The sequence below is a fragment of the Varanus komodoensis genome, unplaced genomic scaffold (assembly GCF_004798865.1).
Source record: "Varanus komodoensis strain SLA01 unplaced genomic scaffold, ASM479886v1 scaffold1, whole genome shotgun sequence".
NCBI lineage: Eukaryota > Metazoa > Chordata > Lepidosauria > Squamata > Varanidae > Varanus > Varanus komodoensis.
The window spans coordinates 62,087,455-62,110,136 of record NW_025335268.1 but is presented as its reverse complement, the minus strand read 5'-3'; the positions used below and the strand labels follow the sequence as shown (position 1 = coordinate 62,110,136).

The 22,682-nt window shown below is 41.7% G+C and overlaps 1 protein-coding gene across 1 annotated transcript in view; it reads right to left on the bottom strand.

Moving 5' to 3' along the window:
- Window positions 1-1,284: 1,284 nt before the first annotated feature.
- Window positions 1,285-22,682, bottom strand: part of SIM1 (SIM bHLH transcription factor 1) — a 64,432-nt gene continuing 43,034 nt past the window's right edge. The window contains exons 9-11 of the mRNA XM_044449238.1: window positions 13,611-13,776; window positions 4,691-5,096; window positions 1,285-2,036 (exon numbers count right to left, since the gene is read on the bottom strand). Coding sequence (XP_044305173.1) covers window positions 1,300-2,036; window positions 4,691-5,096; window positions 13,611-13,776 — 1,309 coding nt within the window. The 3' untranslated portion in view covers window positions 1,285-1,299. The remainder of the gene's footprint in view (window positions 2,037-4,690; window positions 5,097-13,610; window positions 13,777-22,682) is intronic.

Below are 22,682 nucleotides of genomic sequence, written 5' to 3'. Positions count from 1 at the left end.
GAAATGAAAAGAGCAGGTGCCCATGGCGTGTTCACTGATCCAAACTCTGATCCTAACAAGCAGCACTGAAACGAATGAGTTTGCCTTTCAAGAAACAGGCCTAGGATTGGAGCCAGTCCTGGCCCTAGGCTTTCATGAAAACTTGTCCAACTACCTCCTCTGTTATGTTTCTTAGAATCCTTTGGTGTACTTTCAGAACATTTTGAAACTGAGTGAACCAACCATTTAGTTTACCTTTGTTGGCTTTTCCTCCTCTTTCTCTTGTCATTGCTCGGGTTATGTTCCTTCTTTCAACAATTGTCCACCTGTGCTTCTGACCATCTCACCTGTTCCATCCCTTCTTGGCTGGACTTTTCCCAGTTGCTTGTTTAGCAAGACAGGGAGCTTCTACCACCCAGTCCTGTCCCTCCACCTGTCCTCTGAATATACTCAGTGTTACACTGGGAACAAGCATTCAGTGCATACCAAGCTGTGGGAACTGAGTCCTGGGGGAGCACTTCGTCCTTCTCTGCTTCCCTACCATTTTTTCTTCTTCAGTACCTAACCTCCTTTCACAAGCTGATCACAAATAAAGTGCCCCTTCCCCCTAAGCTATGCATTTACACCTCTTCCATTACTCAAGCCTGGATAAGAATACCCCACTGAATGTTTGTCCCTCCCCTCAGAATACGGCCTGAGCAAGCAGCCCCTTTCTGATCAGGTTTGCTGTACAACATAATGCCTCCAAGTCCAGCACCACTATAGCTGTCAACACCCCCGCAATACTGTCATTCTCTGACTTTTGTTCAACAGTTCTTTACAGCCGTTGGGAAGCAAGGGCTGTGCAAACATTAAACAACTGCTTTGCATGTCAAAATATGCATGCCACTTTCTTTCTCTCTCTCTTTTTTGTTGCTTGTAAAGAGTGCATAGTGGTTTTGTTTTACTAGGGCTTGGGTGCACCAGCAGCTTAGACATTTCATCCTGCACCTTTTCATCATAAATTTCCACACAATGGCCACAAAGCAATTGCTTGGCAAACCACAGCTGCTCCCAGCTTAGAATTCCACCACACTGGGCTGCAAGCTTTGCGGTTTAAGTTTGCTTACAGTAATCTTAATGCCAGTGCATTTGAACAGTAACTTGGATAAACCAACACCTCATCCACTACCTTACAAGAACTCCTTCTAGTGCATTGTAGTTTATCGAATGCTGGTAACAACAAGGGTATTAAAACATGTGTGTCTGCTGTTATTACTGCAAAGATACCTTCCTAGCTTGAACACATCTGTTGAAAAAGAAAAGAGGACAAAACACCTATCAGCTCCCATTGGTTATTATAACGGACGTCCCCTTGTGTCCCTGTGCTGGATCTTGCTGCATCCGTAGGTGAGACGTCACGTCAAAGTGTGATCCGTTGCACCCCAAAGAGTAGTTTCTAATGGTTTCGCTGTCATAAAGGTGCTCCAGGGCATATCCTGTTAATGTGTACGCATGCTTATCGAAGTATTGCCTGTGGGAAGTGTAATAGGTTGGGGACCCCGCCGGGTTATCCCCTGGAGTCTGATGCGGAGACACTTCGGAATGCAGGTAGTCTTTAGCTAGGATCAGGCTTGATTTGGAGATTCGGTCAGAAGTGGGGCTGCTGATTCTGGAGAGTGTGGTAGGACTGTTGTCATAGTCGTTCTCCTGTGGGCTCAGCATCTTCCCATCCCGCTGCTGTGTGTGTTCACAGGGGGACGTGTTGGTGATGCTAGGAACTCGGCAGACATCTCCTCTCAGCTGTTGCTGCTGCTGGTAGTTTGCAAAACAAACAGAGTGTTTTTTCCCAGCTCCATTAATGGAAACCAGCTGATCGGGAGTCGATTTCCGTAACTGAAGCCTGTTTTCTTCTTCTTTAATCATTTGCTGAGTTGCTCTGATTAGAGTTTCAATTTTGCTGGGTTCATGTGGACTTCCCTGATACTGCTGCTCAGGGTGGTATCGCTCACCTGACTCACTTGCCGAACCGGGGTCTGGGGAACTAACAACACTCTCTTCATCCCAGTGCCCTCTTCCTAGACAGTGAGTAAAACAAAGGAAGTCAGCAATCAACACTTGGCTGTACACGGAGTACAGCGAAATGTTCCCAAAATACGTATTTCCATGGATCCTAATAACTATAAGAATGTTACAGCCAAATTGAGTTCCACCCCCATACCTGATTTTGCCCTTTAAGGCTCCTTTTCCCTAGCAGCTCACGACACTGCAGACTCGGGAGAAAATGTGGGGGTGGGACACTCCAGGTCATGTGGGCCAAATCTTGGGCTCCAGGCCACACAGTCTGGCCCTCTGAACTCCCCAAGCCACTCAGCCTTACCAGCGGCACTCTGTGCCACATGAAGCATCTTTTCCATCCCGATGGTGGAGGGAATGTTGCGCAAGTTGGCCTGGAGGCATGTGGGTTTCCCTGCTTTGGGACACTTCACAAAGCTGGGAGTCCCATCCATGATTCTGTCCCCATGGCTGGAATAGGGACCTCAGTAGGAAGAAATGTTCCTGACTCCTAGACTGCAGGACAAAGCCACCTTGTGTCCTTCACCTCTCTGTTTTCTTCCTCTTCCTGCCTCAAGGTCCTATACAGAGCTCACCCAAGGCCTATTTTCCCCTTGCCATCTCCCTTCTTCAACTTAATGCCTCTATTACCCACCATTTCTCCTGAGAAATGCTGAGACCCTCACATACTTCGACCCACTTTCTTCACCTCACCCAGAAATGGACTACCTGTGGCCCTTCAGTTGTTGCTGGACTGCAAGTTCGATCAACCCTCAACGTTGGCTCTGGTTGCTTAGCCTGATGGGAGTTACATTCCATCAACACCAGGAAGACCACATTCCCCACCAGCACAACTTATCTAGCCTGCCTCCTGGCTAGTCTCCTTCCTGCGATTTCCTTGCAGTGACACTTCTGCAGAGTCCCCTGTCTGATCAGGTCTTTTCCTTTATCCAAGTTTCATGGTCTACCAGCTCCTCCTTCAGATTCTCCTAGAATAAGCGCAGCACTGAAGTGGTTTCACTCCAGGTCAATTTTCCTTCAACAGTTGATTGAAAAGGCAGGCATAGATGCAATGTATCTTGTCATTGCTGTTATTTGGATTCACAAGTGAATGAAATTATTTGGTGGCTGGGGTTCAACACATGATAGACTTAATGGTCCATGTTGGCTGAGCAGTATATGAAAATGAAACTTGTTCGAGGAACATTGCTAGTGAAATCCATTTTCAGGTTGGACCACTTCAGTTCCAAAGCCTGATGACTGCAGCATGCAAAGGGTGGATCCGCACTGGACAGTCTCCCACTGATTTCTCTAACTATGACCAACTCTAGACCAGTCCAATCTACCTTAGAAGCAAATGCTACTAAATTGCATCCACCTGCTCTTTATAGCAAAGTTGCTGTTCCAGACATATTAATGGTACCGCCACTCTTTTGCAGCAATGCAACAGCCTGGGGTGCTTGAAGCACAGTTGATGGTCTTGTAACAGCAGAGTCACTACCACGCTCTTGCCTGACCACAATAACAGCAAAGTAGCGGGCATTTAGTGCAGAAATGCTTCCTGCTTTTAAAGATAATTTACGCCACAATGTGGGCACACTATTGGGAGTTTTGAGTGTGGCATGGTGGTTCGAGTGCTAGACAGGAGACCTGGGAGAGCCAGGACTAGTCCCCACTCAACCATGAAGCTCACTGGGTTATTTGGGGCCAGCCCCAGATACGTCAATGTCATGATCATAAAATGGTTCTATGTAAGCTGCCTTGGGTTCTTAGCAATGGAGGGAAGGTGGAATATAATACAATGAATACTACTACTACTACTATTACTATTACTACCACTACCACTACTACTACTAATAATACCACCAGTAAATAACTGGCAGCTAAAAGCATTTTATGTAAGCTGTTGTCTTTTAAAACCAGTCTCTCTCTCTCTCTCTCTCTCAATCTCTGGTGCATGCATGCACACACACACACAGCCTGAAAACTGACTGTATTTTACCTTGATAAAGTTTCACCCATAAATGTGGCCTATTAAAAAAAATCAAGGAGGGCAGTTCAATTCTTCATCAGCTTATATAAAAGACAAGCTGAAACAAAGTCCCCTGCTACCATGTTTTGCATTTGGACCAATCTGAATCCAAAAAACCCTCTACCTTGTATTACAGCTATGACATTTTATCCCAGCTGAATATCTACAGCTGCCATACTGGGTAACTAACTCTTTTATTATGTTGTGAGCCGCCCCGAGGCTACGGCAAGGGGCGGCATAGAAATGTTTTAATAAATAAAAATAAATAAAATAAATTATCATTTAGGGGACAGAACCTGAATGAAAAATGTGCAACAGACATGAAGAGCAGAATGTGAAGAAAAAAGTTAAGTTGACTATAAGAAAGAAAGGCACAGATGAATAATCAGTAGAAAGGGAATAGGAGAATGGAAGATCATTGCTGAAATTTCCCTATAGATATTCTTATTCAAGTTCCAATAGAACATTCCAACACAAAGCCTACACTCCCTTCTTGTAATGAAGGTACTTATCAAGAAATAGATGTCTCCTTGCTTTGTTATAGGCTACATAAATAAGCAAATCAAGCAAAAATCTAGATAGGCCTTTGAAATGTGTTGCTAACCCAACTTGCCTACCAGCAACTTTTTTTTTTAAACAACTTACCATGGATCCGGTGAATGGAAGTTATGTGTGGCATGCTATTTTCATATGCATCTCTGCTTTCAGGAGAAGATTTGGTCAGGGGGAGGCCAGAACGAGAGCTCCACCACGTTTCCCTTCCAGGCTGCGGTGTGCCAAGGAAGTATCGGCCAGCTTCACACCGGCCACCTTCGCAGGCCTGAGTATGGAAGTGTCTGTCGTCAGCCAGCCTGGAATGGTCAAGTGCAAAGCCATAGCAGAGCGCACTGCGGTCTGAGTACTGTCTGTAGGCACAGGAGATGTCATGATGCTGGGAGTTCGGTCTATCAGCGGGATCCATCAATTGTGGTGACGCAGTGTCAGTCAATGGGCTTCCACCCCATTGACTTTCATGGTCAGATTCAGACCTTTCAGTATGAAATCCAGAATACTGTGATAGAAAAAGAAAAATAAGAAATCAAGCATGGGATACAATCTGTTAGGCAGTTCAATTTACGGAAGGTCTGACTCCAATCCACAAATCAGTGGAGACTGATAATTATTTAAAAAAAAAAAAATCATATGGGATTGAAATCAGAGCATGTTCTTCAGGTCAAGGGGCAAACACATGGAGGTTACCAACTGAGCTTCAGCTGCCTTTGGATCAACAGAATTAGTAGAGATGGTGAAACTATTTGTCCACTATGGAAGTTCTTTAGTCTCATGTTTCTTACATCAATTTTCCTATGATTTCCTAAATCTGATTTGTCCAGGAAAATTATAAGATAAAGATTGGGACAAACACCTTGTTTGATTTGGCCTTGAGTTGTAGCTGAAATCAACCATCATTTTCCAAAAGTAAAGCAACTACTGTCAGTAAAGAGATGGAGACTTGTTACAGCCTATTTATGACTATTTCCAAGCATCCCGAAGCTGCTTTCTGTCACCCCTGCTGGATTCTGACAAGCTCAGATTAAATGCCATGATGGCTGCTATTCCATATGATGTACTGCTATTCAGTACATCAAGAAACTGGGAAGTAACCAAGGAAGAGTAACTAGGGTTTCTTGGTCCCAAGAAGAAATTCAGTCATGCTATGGAAATCAACAGAACTGATTCGGTGCACGTAAACTGGGCTTCACTAGTCACAGAACCCAGTAAACCAAACACACAGGGCCAAGCTACACATGGGGCTGGTCCATACATAACAATAATCCAGAATATGGGGTTTGGTTGATGGGTGGGCTGTCCCTCAAGTGTGGCTTGTTCTTACATGCAAATCCTGCATTATGACTTAATTTTAAGTTGTTAAATATGAATACCCCAATATCCAATTTACAACCCAATAGAGACCCTCCTCCTCCTCCTCCTCCTTTGTGGCTAACAACTCAATGTTTAAACCATAGTACAGGATTCACACATAATGGAAAACAGAAATTCAGTATCAACCCCTGACTCCACCACCACTTATTCTCATACTTGCCTAGGCAATACAATAACCCACATTCAAGGATTGAGCATAGGCTGAAAGTGGGTTGATGACCATGAGTTATTGTTGAAACATGGGTTATTGTTTGCCTGAACCCAGCATGCTGGCTAGTCATAGTTTTTAACCACTCTTCATGTACTGTTCATGATCATCAAACCAGAGGTGGTTAGTTTGTCTGAGTTCAGACAACACAATAACTCGCATTTCATCAACCACGCACAGTCAACAGCAACCCACATTCAACTCATACTCAGACTTATTGCATTGTATGAATTTTGTCTCAGAGTTGTCATTAGAGGTGGCCCAGATCATGGTGTTCATTGTGTACTTAAACAATACATTATTAAGTGGATCACTCTTATTTTGAAGATAAAGCAGCAATGAGCTCAAACCTGCATTCACTGCCGGCTGCATTCAACAATTTTCTGCTAGAAATCACCTCCAACCTGATTGGCATTTGCCCTGAGGGTGCTAGAGAGCTTTAGCATTGGGGCAGTATAGAAATGAATGAAATAGTAGTAGATGATGACAAAACTTGGACATTGGAACGTAGCCTGGAGTGAGTGATTCCATCACATACCCATGTAGGGCCCCAATCTATATTGGGAGCACATTCCAAATCAGGGATCCATGAATGCATTTCCTCCAGCTAAAAGTGACCAAGCTATATATGCTCTCTTCAACACGTGGCTAATGTCATGTGCCATTTGACCTAGCTACAGTGCAATTCCTTTCATGGTGCTTGTGCAGAAGGAGAGTGTGGAGCTGCAGCCAGAATGATACTGAAGAAGGACAGAGGCACACAAGTGGTTATCTTCACCACAAGAGAACTTAGAAAAAGGCCAGTTTCCGTTGTGCCTGCAAGCCTGAGCCATTTGATCTGAAAGGTTTGCCTCTAGCCTCAGATGGAAATGTATGATCATTATGAAATATCAGGTATACTCAGAAATACCCACTCCGGCTAAACTAATTGAAGGTCAATCCCTGGTATTAGGAACACATTTTGTAGCTGGTCCCCTGACTCTAAAGAAGTTCTGCATTATAGCTTATTTTAAAAAATCAGGTTCTTTATAGCTCTCCCTGGCAAAACCCCCCACTCCTGCAATGAAAGAACTGGTCACAAGAGTCTAAGTGGTCTCTGGACTGTGGCCAAAATGCGGTAAAAAGTCTTTCATGGTGTCTCTCTTTACCTAAGCTTTGTATAAATATTGAGGCAAAAATAGGAAAGCTGATCCATTTTATGAGGGTCTAGCTTTCCCCCCCTTCTTCTTGTTGAAAGAGCTCTAAAGCTCACACTCTGCAGCTCTTACAACAAGAACGGATTCAGTAGAATGTATCAGCTTACCAGTTATGAAGCTCAATAACGCTTAGCTTAAGAAGAGAGGCCAACGGAGCTTAAGCTGCTCAAAGTAGACTTCCATGGACTTAAGCATGTGCAAGCATGTCACTGGATTAGGGTGCACATTCCCACTGGGTAACGTTCAGCAACCGTACACAAGCCCTCTGTACCTCCCTGTCAGGCCTTGCTGTCCCCTTGCTGCCAACGTCCATCCAAACAAGGACAATACCTGACTCTACCCCCAGTGCCTGATGCTAAACAAACTGAACAGATGTCTCAATCCCTTATCTCCATCTCTGCCAACATGTCGATCAATGCAGAGGAAAACCCCGTCCCAGTCCAGCCTCCTTTGCCATTAGAAACGTGCTGCATTGGGCATTTGCAACTTTCCTCTTGATTTGTGTCTTAAACACAAGGGAGGTCACAGATGCAGTCTACATTGTACTGAGAACATATGCATGCTTTTAAATCACTTTTATCTTGCTTTTTTAATGTAACCCTGAAATATAAAGTATGTTCTTCTTGCATTCACTGTTATAGCCAGAACAGATGGTGAAAAGCTTAGATTAAAGTAATACAGCATGACCATTAAAATAACCTCTGCTCCTGATGAGTCTATGCCAGTTTGAAAGTTACTTTTAGAGTTAAGGTGGGTTTCCCCCATCCTTTCCTTTTCACTGTCAGGCAAGTCTGATAGGGACACTCTGGTATGAAATCTAGCATACATGTCTACTGAGTTCAATGCAAATTATTTCAAGGTAAGTGTGCGCAGGACTGCAGCCTTCTAGAGCAAACCTGTGCATGTCTGCGCCAACACTGTTATAGCCAGAACAGATGGTGAAAAGCTTAGATTAAAGTAATACAGCATGACCATTAAAATAACCTCTGCTCCTGATGAGTCTATGCCAGTTTGAAAGTTACTTTTAGAGTTAAGGTGGGTTTCCCCCATCCTTTCCTTTTCACTGTCAGGCAAGTCTGATAGGGACACTCTGGTATGAAATCTAGCATACATGTCTACTGAGTTCAATGCAAATTATTTCAAGGTAAGTGTGCGCAGGACTGCAGCCTTCTAGAGCAAACCTGTGCATGTCTGCGCCAAAAAATAACAGAAATAAAAATTGTACAGCTCACAACATTGGGAGATAGGGATGCAGATAGTTGTACATGTTTTTCTCTCTAAGCAGGCATAAGATAGCACTACTATATAATTTACAGTATATAGTCCTTTTTATCAATTAGAGACATGCCTGAATTAAGGAAACAAGCAGCAGAATGACTCTAGATGGGTATTTTTGAGAGGGTGAAAGAAGGTAACAAGATCTCAATATTCAACATTTTATGCATTTATTTAAAGTCTTTCTATACTGTGCAATTAGCATAATGCTCTCAGAACATTCAATTTCACAATTATTTCATTGCCCATCATATGACAAGGTGATTATTACAATAAGTACGTTTGGAGCTTTGGAGCTACAAATAAAACTCCATCCATTGCTATTAAACCCAGTCCTGCAAGAATGCTTCAAAATGAACTAAAGGAGCAAGCACTAAAGGCGGAATTCTACTTGGACCAAGTGCTTCCATTACAGAAAGGGCAGCTTTCAGTATGTGACTGCCGTTAGGAAAACTCGGAGCATGGCTGATCATATGCTTATCAGTGCTCTTGCTCTTCCTTCTGTACAAATGAAATCAAATGTTTTGGAGCTTTTGGAATAAGTATGATCGAAAAATATGAATACATTATTAAATATAACTAATTATTTAATAATAAATTATGAGATATTGAATAAATCAGATTGAAATGTTGTGCTCCTATCAAGACAAAAATGATGGCATCTAATCCATTAATACCCGCCAGTTATATCAAGCTACTGTGACTGAAGACAACTGCAAGCCATTAATAGCAATGGTGCTAAACTCTGCTAAATCTTCTGTTTAAGGGTTGAATTGGCTTTCTTGGAAACTTTGTCTAAATATCTTTTAGGGGCCTGACTCATCATATTATCCCTCTTATAGAACAAATAAATAATGAATACCATTTGTACCAATTTCAGAGAGTACACGCAAAAAGTGTTCCACATTGTATACGAAACTGCTACCATGATTTTGGAACCAGGATTGTCTTGTTTTTTTTGTTTCGTTTTTTCAAAATGATTTGATTGATTTAATACAAACATTTGATCTTGCTTTCAGTCTTAGCAAAGAAAGGCAGTTCATATAGAGTGCATATTGAAGGGTGGATACAGAGTGAATCTAACTACTGCAAGTTTTTTATGATTGCTACACTTTCTGCTACTACTATTGTTGCACTAAAACACTACAGCCTATTCTGGCTTGCTGCACATGAAGGGTTGTTGTGCTAGGTAAGCCCATACTGACCTCCCCAGGGTGGTTTGTGCATGGGCAACCAGCCATCCCAACAACCCATGGGCTGCTCCGGGTTGTGTACACACAATGGGTTGTAATACCATCCTGTTTTTGGTTAGGATAGGTTAATTATTTATGGTTAAGAGCGCAAGATGGTTTTGGGTTCTGGTCCCCACACAGCCACAGAGTCCACTGGGTGATTTTGGGCCAGTCACAAACTTCCGGGCCACCCTTCCTCACAAGGCTGTTGTTGTGGGGATAAGATTGAAAATAGTAGGAAGCGAATGATGTGAGCTGCTTTGGGCTCCTTTAAAGCAGGATATAAATCTAATAAATAAATATTCCATAAATAATGCATAAATAAATAAATATGAATGGGTGAAGAGAACTGGCTAGTGATCCCCATGAAACAAACAGAAAAAGCACTAACTACACTTCTCATGGGGGGTACTAGGGGGACACAAGCACTAACTATCCCCCGCTCCCCATTCCTAACACAACCATGACTATTTGGAACTTGTTGTGGCATTTTTTCATCAGAGATCATGAAAGGTGTCTGTTGAGATGGCTTTTGTGATCCCTGTTTTGACAACAGCTTCATCTTGGGGATGGGGGTGGGGGGCTGCTCATGGTTGCCCAGCATTTTTTATAAACAATATTCCTTTTTAAAAACAATGTTCACACACACACACAATATGCATACAGTTAATGCAGTTGCACACCTGCCATCTTTTGCAGTAGCCTCAGCTGGGATAATGTCCAAATCTATTTTCTGCTCCTTTAGTTCCTCTTGACAGCTCACAGAAGGTGGATGATTTTTTTTGCTGAGGATGGAGTATTTTGGGGGTGATTTACATCCCAAGTTTTTCTTTCCCCTCACTTTAATTTTCCCCAGGAGCTCCCAGATGCTTGGGAAAATGCAAAAATGCATCCTCCCAGCTTTTTCCTGGGGAGAATTTTGACCACTGGGGGCTTTGAACTGAGACATACACAAACACATCCTAGTTCAAAACTACCAATTAGGACCTCCCTCCCAGACATTACCCTAGCTGCAACGACACATTCCCAGTGCTACACTACTGCAAAAGATCACAAATATGCAACTGCACTGTTTTTACACACTGTTTTGTGCACAATGTTTTAAACAATGTGAGGCAGCCATGGACAGACCCTCCAAGAACTGTCAAAAGGAGGATCACAAGAACTGTTTTGACAGTTAGGTTCTGTGACTTCCAAACCAAAAAAAAAAAAAAAACAGTTTTGCTCTGGAGATCATATGACAAGCCCTAAACAGCTTGAGGCAGTAGTGGTGGGTAGGGAAAGCCTTTTCTTCCTGCAGTGGCTCCTAGTGTCCGTGTGGAAAGACTAAAGGGAGAGGAGGAGCCAACATCTCATGGTACGTCCTACTATCTGTCAGGTTCGTTGTGCATAACACCCAGCCCACCATTGCTAATTGCCTGGGTGGGTTAGCATTACATGGGAATACACCTGCTGTATCCATTCAGGCAAATCAACATCAGTAGACAATAAGGAATTCATAAAAATAAACATGAAGTATTGGCTAGCGAAACATATAAAGTTATCTTATTGTAAGTGTGATCCTGGCTTCATCCAGCCCATGACTGCCTATTCTATCTTGTACAGAGGCTCTTTCCTAGTTTTATTACAACAGTCCCTCTTGTCCAGAAAACCAGGAATTGAAATGTGAGGTTTCTGGATGCAAAACTACTGCTCCAAGAATGAACCAAGGATCTTCCCAGAGAGACCCAACAGTGTACGTGCCTACAAAGATAACAAGAGTTTCTGCACAAGGTGACTCTGCTCTACATGACATTGTCATCCTTCAGGCCCTCTCCTGTGCTTGCTTTTTATGAAGAAAATCTAAGGTGATTAGAAAAGTCTGGTTTATCTGAATGGTGGCATGAAAGTCTAGTGTATTTATGCCATTCTTCTGTGCTGCAGCAACACCCAGTGGTTCTGTAATGGAAGATACTGAAAGGTAGAGAAAGAAAAATCCTGGGGGAGGGGAGGAACCCCTGTGTAAAGGAGCCTATCTTAAACTTACAAAGACTTTGGAAACAGAAGCCTTAGTAAAGTGGCAGGATAAAAGCTTCCTGTAGCAATCCTTTAGACACAAAATAAGGCAGAATTCCTTAATCCAGTGTTCTCCAGATGGTCAGAAATGCTAGGAGTTGTAGTCAGAAACATCTGGAGGGTGTCAGGTTGGGAAAGCCTGCTGTAAGACATCTTTCAAAATTCAAACAGGGCTTTGAAATGTGTTTGATGTGCACTTTCATTTGAAGCATGCACGAGATGTTTGGGACCTCAGTGTTTCCTTTGAAAAAATGGGCTGTTCATGGCAACCCCCTCACAGAGTCAGGTAATCCACGAGGAGAGAGCAGAACCATGCCTGTCAACTCTAGTTATGGTGTTTCTGCCCCTTGGGCAGCTTGTAGGATGATTACCTGAAAGGGCTTGACATCAGTGCAGCTGGGAAGCCTAATTGGCCCAGGTTGACCAATCACTTAGAAGAGCTGTCTGCTTACAGGATCCCTTCAGATGAATGCTCCAGATGTGTGGCCACTGAAAAGGCGTGTCCAGCAGAAGCATTTGCATCAGAGGCTATTGTGTGGGCGTCTGTTTTAACCTTCATGGAATACATGGGAGGGTTGGATTCTTGTGAACAAGTCTTTTGTCTGAATGAAATTGGAGGAACAGGAAAAAAATGTTCCTCTTTCTTTTTTGGGAAGCTCCCCCAATTTATATGCCCGCCTGCCCCTGGAGATCAGCAGGAGAGGCCCTTCTCCGGGAACCCTCCGTGAAGGAAATTAGGAGGGTAAGTACTCGGAGGAGGGCTTTCTCTGCGGTGGCGCCCAATCTATGGAATGCACTCCCCAGAGAGGTCTGCCTGGCACTGTCATTATTTGTTTTTCGGCGCCAGGCGAAGACCTTTTTATTCAAATGTTATTTTAATTGTTAATATTATTTATTCATTTTATTCTTTGGCCAGGGCGACTTAATTTATATTGTTAATTTATATTGTTTTACTGAATTCTATTTATTTATGGTTGTGAGCCGCCCCAAGGCTTTGGCGAATGGGGCGGCATAGAAGTCCCCTAAATAAATAAATAAATAAATTTTGTTCTCCAGTTTTTTAATCTCTATCGCAAACCAAAAGTAGTGTATAAAGTCTAAATTTACCTTTTTCTTCTCTCCCCACTAAGTTCCTGGCATGCACACATAAGTAATGACTGCATGGACTTGTACAAAGGCACACATTCTCCTTGCAAAGTAATAACCAACCAGGTTCTGGCATTCAGAATTTAATAGCCAAAAGCCTGACACTAAGCACATCTCTTTAGCAGTTCCTTGATTTCAGCGGAGCTTTTACCTGGTGTGCTCGTGATCATGCACAGCTGAAGGACAACTTCAGTACTTCCATCGGAGAACCAAAAGAAGACCTATTTCCCCAGCGCATGCTTCCTGCATAGCACTTGAGCTTCTCTCCCAAGTGCCCTACAAGAGCTCCACGTGCATCTGAAACGTGCATCTCTCATAAAGGCAGAAAGATATGCAAGATCCTCCCTTAGTCATCATGTGGCAGGTATAAACACAGGGTGCACAAGTCACCCGTCTGGTCTCAGTCAAGGCACCTTTAGCCAGCCTAGCAAGCCTGGAGGTGCTATGCTTTGAACAACATCTTAGGCATTTCTAATATTCTACCAATAAACGAAACGTTAAGTACAAGGAAATGGTCATATTGTCCCTACCTGTGGATATGGGGATGTCCTAGATTTTGACTTTGTGCTTGAAAGACGGGATTTGCTTCCTTTTCTATTGTCAGTTATAGCTGGGGTTGAGTTTGCATATGAGAATGATGGCTTCGTCGCTGAAACCTGATCCAGTGAGAGCTGTAGTCCTTTGTATTCGGTATCCCTGGATAAAAGGCACAAAGCATGTTTAGCAGTACCAACCAGCACAAATCCTGTCTAATGTGTTTGGCTTTCATCTCATGCAATGTCTAAACCTGTTTCAAATAAGTGTCCAAACTGCAGATGAAAAGAGGGGAAGGCACCAGAGCACAAATAAAGTAAGAAGCCTCAAAGGTGCAGCTGAACCAGGTTATATTAAAAGGCTGAGCACATTCTGGCATGGAACACTCGGCTTCGGGCAGAAATGTACCTGATTCTGCAAGGAGCAGCAATGGCAAATTTAAATGTGTCTTACTGCCCCTTGCAGCAATTGGCTCAGTTGCCCCAGGAAAGAGTCACACAATCCATAACACGTGGTTCCTTGTGCACCTTTAAGGTCTCCTCTTCTCTTCCTTCTTTTCCAAGCTGTTACTAAGTATAAACATTACATAAAGAGTTCAGATTTTCCAGTTGAATGATTTCATACATTGTAATAAGTCCAGGTCTTGGGCTACACACATACCCAGATTGGATCCCACACCAGGCCTTTGCCTTTCTAGGCCAAGGCCAACTCTAGAGTATATACTTTCAGGAAATATGACACGCTGGTAACTATAAGGATGGGATGTCACACAGTCTATTTTAGCCATATGAAGGACCGTCTTGAAACATTTTTCAGTGTTTGTAGCACTATTATTCAAAATGGCAAACCACCTACTGAAATTCATATTAAACGTTCAATTTAAAGGTGGTAGTAGTAATGTAGCTCATGAAACTGCATATGCAAGAGTTTTGGATAGCACATGTACTACTCATGCAAGAAAATTATCATCTGCAAAGTTGGTGTTTTCATATACATGTTGAGAAGCAAAGTAGTAGCATCCTTTGATTGTGGATTCACAATAGGAGTTTTATTCTAAGATCTGTCACAATATAGTGTTGATTACTCTGTCAGAAACTGTGTGGAGTAAATATTTATCACCTCTGCCAGACTAGGAGCACAAACAGTAGCAGCAGCATGAAATTATTGTACAAGTGCTCTTTTCAAATGTTTCATCACTAGATTATGAAAGTTCATTTAATTGAGTTAGTCACATCAACTCATATTTTCTCCATGGCAGGAGTTTCAAAATAAGAAAATGTACGCTTGCAAGGGTCAAAATTATTTAGTTAGTTATTAGATTGACTTACTCCTTGAAACAGATCTGAAGTGCAAACATGTTCAACTTTTTAAAGTTGATTGGAAAACTTGTATTAATATTAGGGTTTAAAACAAACAGCCTACAACAATGCATACCCCTCTTGGAAAACTGATCTCCTTTCTGTGACACGAACCCAACCAACATAGAAAAGAAAGAGGAAAGAGTGTGGGTAGCAGGGAAAAGTGAGATGGGTTATAAGAGATAGCCCAAAATACCAATAAAAGCAAGATTCAAAGAGCTTAAAAATAAAAATCAGTGTAAGCATCACACCAGTTAAATGACATTCGTTTTTTACTTGTAAAATCTATAAGGTTCATGTCTGAGGGACTCAATGCTTTCCAGGGTCAAAGATGAGACATGTGGACATTATGGCAGCTTTCAAGATCAATTGGTTTTGACATAATGGGACCCTCACAAATAGACAAGAGACCTACCAAAGAAATTTTATGATTTATTATGATTTATCTATTTACTATCAACCACATCCCTGGTCATACAGAGCCAGCAGGGGATCTCATCCAGTGATCTCAGTGACTGGACAGGTTGGTAAGGTGGAAGGAGCTCTTTGCACTCTCCTGGGCCCCAAGTTGTTGAGGACTTAGACACCAGTGTGATCAAAGAACTGGGATTACTGAACCAGTCAAAGTAGAATATCTTTCCCACGAAACAGATTCAGAATATATTCTGTATGCTTGCATGCTTACAAACCTAAAGTTTAACTGAGACACATTCGATACAGGTTCCTGTTGGAATTATAGCATGAAATGCTTGTCTTCTTGTTCATTGTTTATGTTTGTAAGCCTGCAAGAGTACAGATAAAATGGCGTCATTTGGGACTTCTTTTAGGAAGTATTTTCTACTTTCACCCTTTTTGTTTATTTCAATTGTGCTGTTGAGAAAGACCTTTTTATTTCAACAATATTTTAATAACTTTTAACATCAGTTTATAGGTTTTAATATGCAGCCAGGGTGGATCTGGATTTTATTTATATTATGTTTTATTTTATGTAAGTGGTCCCGAGGCTATGCGATGGGACTGCATACAAATACTCTAAATAAACAAACATTCTGATGGTTTCTCTTTATCTGTTTATTTATTTCATTTTTATCCTGCCCAATAGCCAAGGCTCTCTAGTTTGTTTGTTTTATATACCAGTGCCAAATCTTAAACCTCACCTTGTGATAATCCTTGTATCCTCACCTTGTAACAAAGGTGTCCAGTGCACTTCCCTCAGCAAAGCACTTGCATGCTGAAAAGGCGACACTCCCAACAACAGCCAATCGTGCACACACCCTGCACTGGCTCCCGCTCTGGACCAGCTTTACGGAGAGTCCTTCCCCACCACATCTTGCAGCAGCAAGTTTTGTGGTATAACTGAGAACTGGTCTTCACGTACAATAGGGTTCTGAAATATTAGAAAGGGCTTCTTGGCTTCAGATGCTGGAAAAACATCTTTTGATGGCTTGCCAAGAAGAAACCTACTCTGCAAGCAGAATACAGCTTGTCCCCACTTTCCCACACAGCAGATTGGTTGGTGCTACAGCTGGCAGAAGGAGGCTCTCCACACATCACAGAAACACTTTTAACACTGGCCTCCTTTGTTGTAAGGCGAGGTTACAAGGATTGTCACAAGGTGAGGTTTAAGGTTTTGGCACTGGTATATAAAACAGACAAACCAGAGAGCCTTGGCTATTGGGCAGTATAAAAATGAAATAAACAAACAAACACAAATAAACCATAAGGATGTTCTGTCTCATAGAAATTATGGAAAAGGGTTGAGGAACAGTAACTGTGGTGGGCTCACTGCGGGAGGGGACTGAATGAACAAATCATCAAGGCATATTGTGGATTCGTTTCTGCCTTTTCAGTATTTTCTTCCTTCCAGAAATGGCACACTGGAAGCTGAATTTACATCAAAGGAATCTCAAAAAAGGACAGTGTAACTAGGTAGCAGCCCAGAAAGTTAGCTGAAACTCTGGCAGGACGTTATGCTATTGAAAGCTGACAGAAACACATTTAAATTTCAACACCATAAAGGTCAGTTAAGAAGTTAAGTATGCATGGAGAAAGACACAAATCATATGAAATCCAGCATACACTTAGATGTCCTTTTTCCAAAAGGAAGGATGGGCAAATAGTGTGCCACAATAGTGTGCCACAAGACTAGTGACTCTAGTCTTAGTTTCTTCAGAAAAGAGGGTTTTATGGCCAATTGGTGGTCCTTCATGCAGAAGCAAAAAGATACAAAAACTTGCCATGCATCCAACTTTTTAGACTGCCTTGAATAACTGGCCCTCCTCAAATTTTGATATCACCTCAAGGAGCCACTGTTGTTTCAGTGTGACAAGCACAAATATATATAGGAAGGAAATTCTTACAAACAAGGAATTCTTACAAAATTGCATGTACTGACACCAGTGGCCAAGAAGTATGTGAGGTGGGGAGGGGGAAAAATATCAACTTTGGCATTTTAGAGACCTGTGATGAATGATGGCCATTGTGATCTGATATCAGGTTGACGTCTCAAAGCACTGAAAGCATTTCTAGGTTATATGTATTTAATTGTTTTGTGCAATAGTCATTTTAACTTTCTGGAGAAGAAAAACAATATTTCAGAGACATAATTGCCAAAGATTTGATTTCAAGATAAAACCTGAAGTTTGTGCTTTAACACAATGAGCAGCATATTAGTCAGATATACCCTATGGATCTGTCAGAGGAAAACAGCACCATGATAGTTGGCTGCTAAGCCTGAAATAATTTTTGCATGAATTCTCAAGGCTGCCAAAGCCTAAAAAGAAATTCTAAGGGCCACAGAAGTATTGGTTATCAGACAATAGATAACTTTTTCTGGAACAGACTGTGGCTCTAAATGGGCTAAATGGTGCCAAGAAACTTAGAGTACATGAAGTGGGAAATCTTCCAACTTGGAAGCTCCACAAAAACAAATTCACCATACCAACAGAATCGGGTCATATCTGCCTTCAGTCCTAGAAGTTGGCATGGTTTAAAAGTCAGGAATAGTCTGGGATGGAGGAAGTAATGGAACTCAGAGCCCCTTACTATTATACTCATATTTCCTAAACCAGCTTGAAAATGTGATTTTAAAAATAATTTGCCTAACCAACAGGCTCTCTTGGTAAAAAGCCAATCTTAGAGTTGAATACAGTTCTGAGGAAGGACCTTGGATCTGCTGGAACGGAGTAGGGCCAATGTAGCATGTCCTATCTAGCAATCCAACATTTACTAGTTCTGTAGCATGCTATAATGCAGTTTTGGAAAGTGGCTATCCTGGGGTATCTTTCAGTTTGTTCAAACAACTGAGTACAGTATTGTATGCACAAATTGTAACTAAAGGAAAGCCAGCCTTTGTCTGAAGCAAACCAGCTTAACCTCAGGAGGGAGAACTACTTTTTCTTAGTTATTCTTTTTTAAGAGTTCCAGGTTTGCAACCCTTTAGGGCAACCCTTGCCTTCGGGTCACAATGCTAGGAACCGTAATAAGAGAGGGAGAGAGGGGATTCTGTTCTTGGAGAGAGCTGTCCAAGCACAGATATTGCCAGCCCACCTCTCAGCTGCTGCAGAAGCTTTTGTGGCGGTTCTTTTCCAGCCTTGGGACTCCTAACATGAGAAGGGATAAAAGGAGGTACACCGGGGTGGGGACATAGTAGGAGAGACTGTGGACCTTAGTTGCAGTTCTCCTGCCTTCCAGGCATACCATCTAAACAGTCTAATGATCTATGTCACTGAAGAGCTGGGGTAAATAAGCTCTTTTAGGAGGGAGGGAGGACAAAGAGGAGAAAACAGACATGCCAGTCCTTCCTATTTCTCTTCCCCACTGCCCGGCTCACACAAGCACAGCTTTGAATGTGCCACTGCAAGGGCAGTTACACTCCTCCTGCTAGAGTAGTAAAATGTTAGCATTGTGCCTATATAGTTCCACAAACTGTGGATGGTATTATTTCTGCATCAACCTTCCAAGAAGTTGTTTCACCAAAACATACCCCCAAACAGTGTTTTGATATTGACCAATGAAATGTGTTGGAGTTTCTTCCAGAATATCACTATGTTTTTTTAAGTATTTATGGTTACATTTTCTTTTGTATAATATTCTCTTCTCTGAAATAGCTCCCTCATTAGGCAATCTATGGATGTAAGATAGTACAATAATATTATTAGCCTACAAGAAAACAGAGACTTTACGGGAGGTGACTGAACATGGAAGAAAATCTCTATCAGGTAACCTCACATTATGTCATGAAGTTAGATACTGATGAGCAATTGAGTTTTTTTCACCCCACAAATGATTAGAATAGTATCTGTCATGCAGTAGTATAACCCTACTCTCAACCTGGTAGTTTACTATTATGATGTCCCTGAAGATGCTTGCTGACATTAGTATTGTGAAGAAATGTAACAGCAGCAGCAACAACTGGCTCACTTGCATCAAAGCCACTTTCTATCAGCTGAATCCAAATTTGCAGCCAAATCTACAAAAACAATGTGTAAGCATTCAGTAGTGTGCTTAATGCAAAATGCTAAAGGTTTATGCATTTATCAGTTATGCACTGACCCCTTTAAAATCTTCCTGGTTAAGGATGGATAATCTAATAATAGTCTTCCTGTTCTTCCATCTCACTCATAAATATTTTCCATATTGCCTACAGGTTCTCTGCATGAGACATTTAAGCCAGTGCCTCATGGAGTCTCGATTTCCATTTTCTCGAAAGAGAGCATCAGTTGCACATGGTGTTTTCCTAGTTTTGCTTTTCCTGCTCCCTATATGTCGCATTATGCAACCACAAGATGGTGCTGTGGTACTGAGCAAATGCAATAGCTGACTTACACAAGCCTTTATTCTAGTTTGCCTCTCCTTTAGAATATATTACCTCATGGTCTTCACCTTTTGAAAAAAGCTGCAAAACTGGCTACTAAATTGGGGAGAGGCTTTGGAGGACGACAACTTCATGTCAAGGACCCACAAACTTCTGCTAGTAAGGATCATGAGCACACAATAAATGTTCGCGTAGAGAATGCAGAAGTCTGATCAGACAGTCATTACCTGGGCTCAGTTCACAGCCCCCTAGTAATTTTGCTTTGTTTTCACATGGATTATGCATCCAAGTAATCTGCATAAATAGTTCAGCTAATATTGATTTCCACCAGTCAGAGAAGTGCTTACAGAATTCCACATGTTGTACGAAATACTCCCCAGATGCCTTACGGGATGAAAAGGAAGTAACAAGGCCCCTTGTATCTCCTACTGTGACCAGTAGTGATAATGCAGGTAATTATGTTATATTTAAGGAAAGGATCTGTCCACATTCAACAGAGCTGATAAAACCAGAAGCCTCAAAGATCTTTCTGCAATGTGCAGGCCAAGTCTTTGTAGGAATCCGTGTACCTACTGACATTATTTAAGCAGCATACTACTTATTATTAAATAATATTATTATATTATTAAGCTAAAAACTACTTTTTCCTCTGCAGTGACTAATGCTAACTCCATCTCCTTTCATTTCAAAAGCAACATAGGATGTATGCAAGAACACTTGGAGGATGAATGTTCAATTAAATGTCCCACTGCACATTCATGCAACTGGCAAGCATATGATTTTAACTTTTTTCTGGGCATCTCTGAATGTATGGCTGCCCCAAACATTTTATAAACTTTTATCATATCAAATTGTTTGGCAATATGCCAGAAGGAATCTGAGGCGCTAGACAATTGCTTGGTAACATACTTACAGTATATCACTGTATTTTTCGCTAAGGCTTCCTAAGAGTGACTCATGAGTATTTCACCGATAGAGGAATGTAAGTGAATGGGCTACTGGACTCTTTCTTCTGTTACATGAATCCCATCTAAATGGGTGTGAGCATAACTGGAAACAGAAATTTTAGGAAAGGCAGTTAAGAAAGTGTTGATAGTAATTGCTGGTACTGGCGTTAAAACTATGAATACAAGGGGAAAGGAATGAGGCTGCAATATAATCAATAATATTAGCACATGGATTACTTAAGTATGTCTGCATTTCCATGGATCTATCATTTATTTTCATGGGCACAGATCAGGTGATGCAGAGACAGGGATTCTAAGCACTTCACACATGCCTTGTTTAGAATTTTGTTTCAGGAAACTCTGTCTAGAGAGAAAGAGGCCATAACACCATCAGGTTTTTAAAAAAGAATTTCCTCCAATCCAGCAAGGCCAGTCTTCCAATTCTAATTTATTATTGTTTGGGATATGTATGCTGTATTTATAGATTTTACTGTAAGCCGTCCAGAGATGAAAGTGATGGATGGCCTAGAAATATCCTAAATAAATAAATAAATATTCTTGCATTAAAGTCTCCACACAACATCAAGTGGGCTTTAATAGATTGGGATTTGATGAGTAGGTTTACAGAGACTACCCCAATGTTATCACTATTGGTTTTGAAATACTGAGGGGAATATAAGTATATTATCCTCTCTTCTTCTTCAACCCAGACTGCGGTACCCCGAATAACAGGCTCAAGTTACAGGAAGCCAGATTCCAGTTAAATATCACAGGGCAAAAATCCTGACTTTAGAGCAGTATGACAATGGAACCAATGACCTAGGGAAGTTGAGGGCCTTCCCACATTCAAGGCATTCAAGGACAGCCACCTGAGAGGGATGGCTTAACTTGGTGTCCTACACTGAGCAAGTGGTTGGCCCCAATGGCTTTCTGTCCCCTTCCCACTCTACTATTCTATGATTCTATGGTTTATAGTGAGGATGCCTAACAGTTTAACCTAAAATAAAAGTACAAGAAGCACTACTGTTGGAACTACCATGCAACCTTGCCTCTTGCCTCTTACCATGCAATCTTAAATGTATGCATGCAAAACTAAGTCCCACTGAGTTCAACTGGGCTTACTCCTAGGTGTCTTTGCATAGTTTGCTATACTCCTGTGCAATTTACCTGGGGGTAAGCCCCTGTGAAATCAGTGGGGCTAGCTGCTGAGTAACCACATGTGGAATTCCACTGTAAGTCTATTAAAATCTATGTAAATTTATTCAGGCCACTGCAACCTTGTCCTTTCCAATGGGTTTTAACCACAAGCTCTGTAAAAGAGACATGTTCATGAAGAGAAGGAGGGTTTAGCTCGTGGTTTGAAGTTGTTTGCAAGCAGGAAATGTCTTCTTTTCTTTTTTGCAGCAACGTTACCAATTCTGCATCGTATTCTTTCCTCAGCTCATAATGTTGGGAGAGATCAGATGCAATTACATTCCAGTTCCTACCTCCATATATACACCCATTTTTGCGTAAGAGAACATAAAAGGGAACAGAAATATTGTTTATCTGGAGCTTACTTTCCAAACTGAATTCACAGGGCTCAGGGAAATGTCCAGCAGACTGTTCTTCCTAAATGGGAGGCTTGCAAGATGTGTTCTCAGCAGGGGCCCTATTCAGGTGTGTAATTGTGTGACTGATGCCCTGGCAGGAGGTCCCACTGGCACACAGACTGAATATGGTCCATAGTCAACAGATGACAATGGACTTTGAATATCTGAATTAAGATTTGGATTCAGCCCCTGAGCTGAACTGGGCAGTCTCTCAATCAGCCCAAGATGAATGCTGTAGTCAGTAAAGATTCCTTGTATTCTAACTTCTGACACAATACTCCAGATCCATGCTTCTTATAAATGTAGTAAATGTATAAATAATCAGAAAGCACACCCTTGGCAATAACCCACAAAA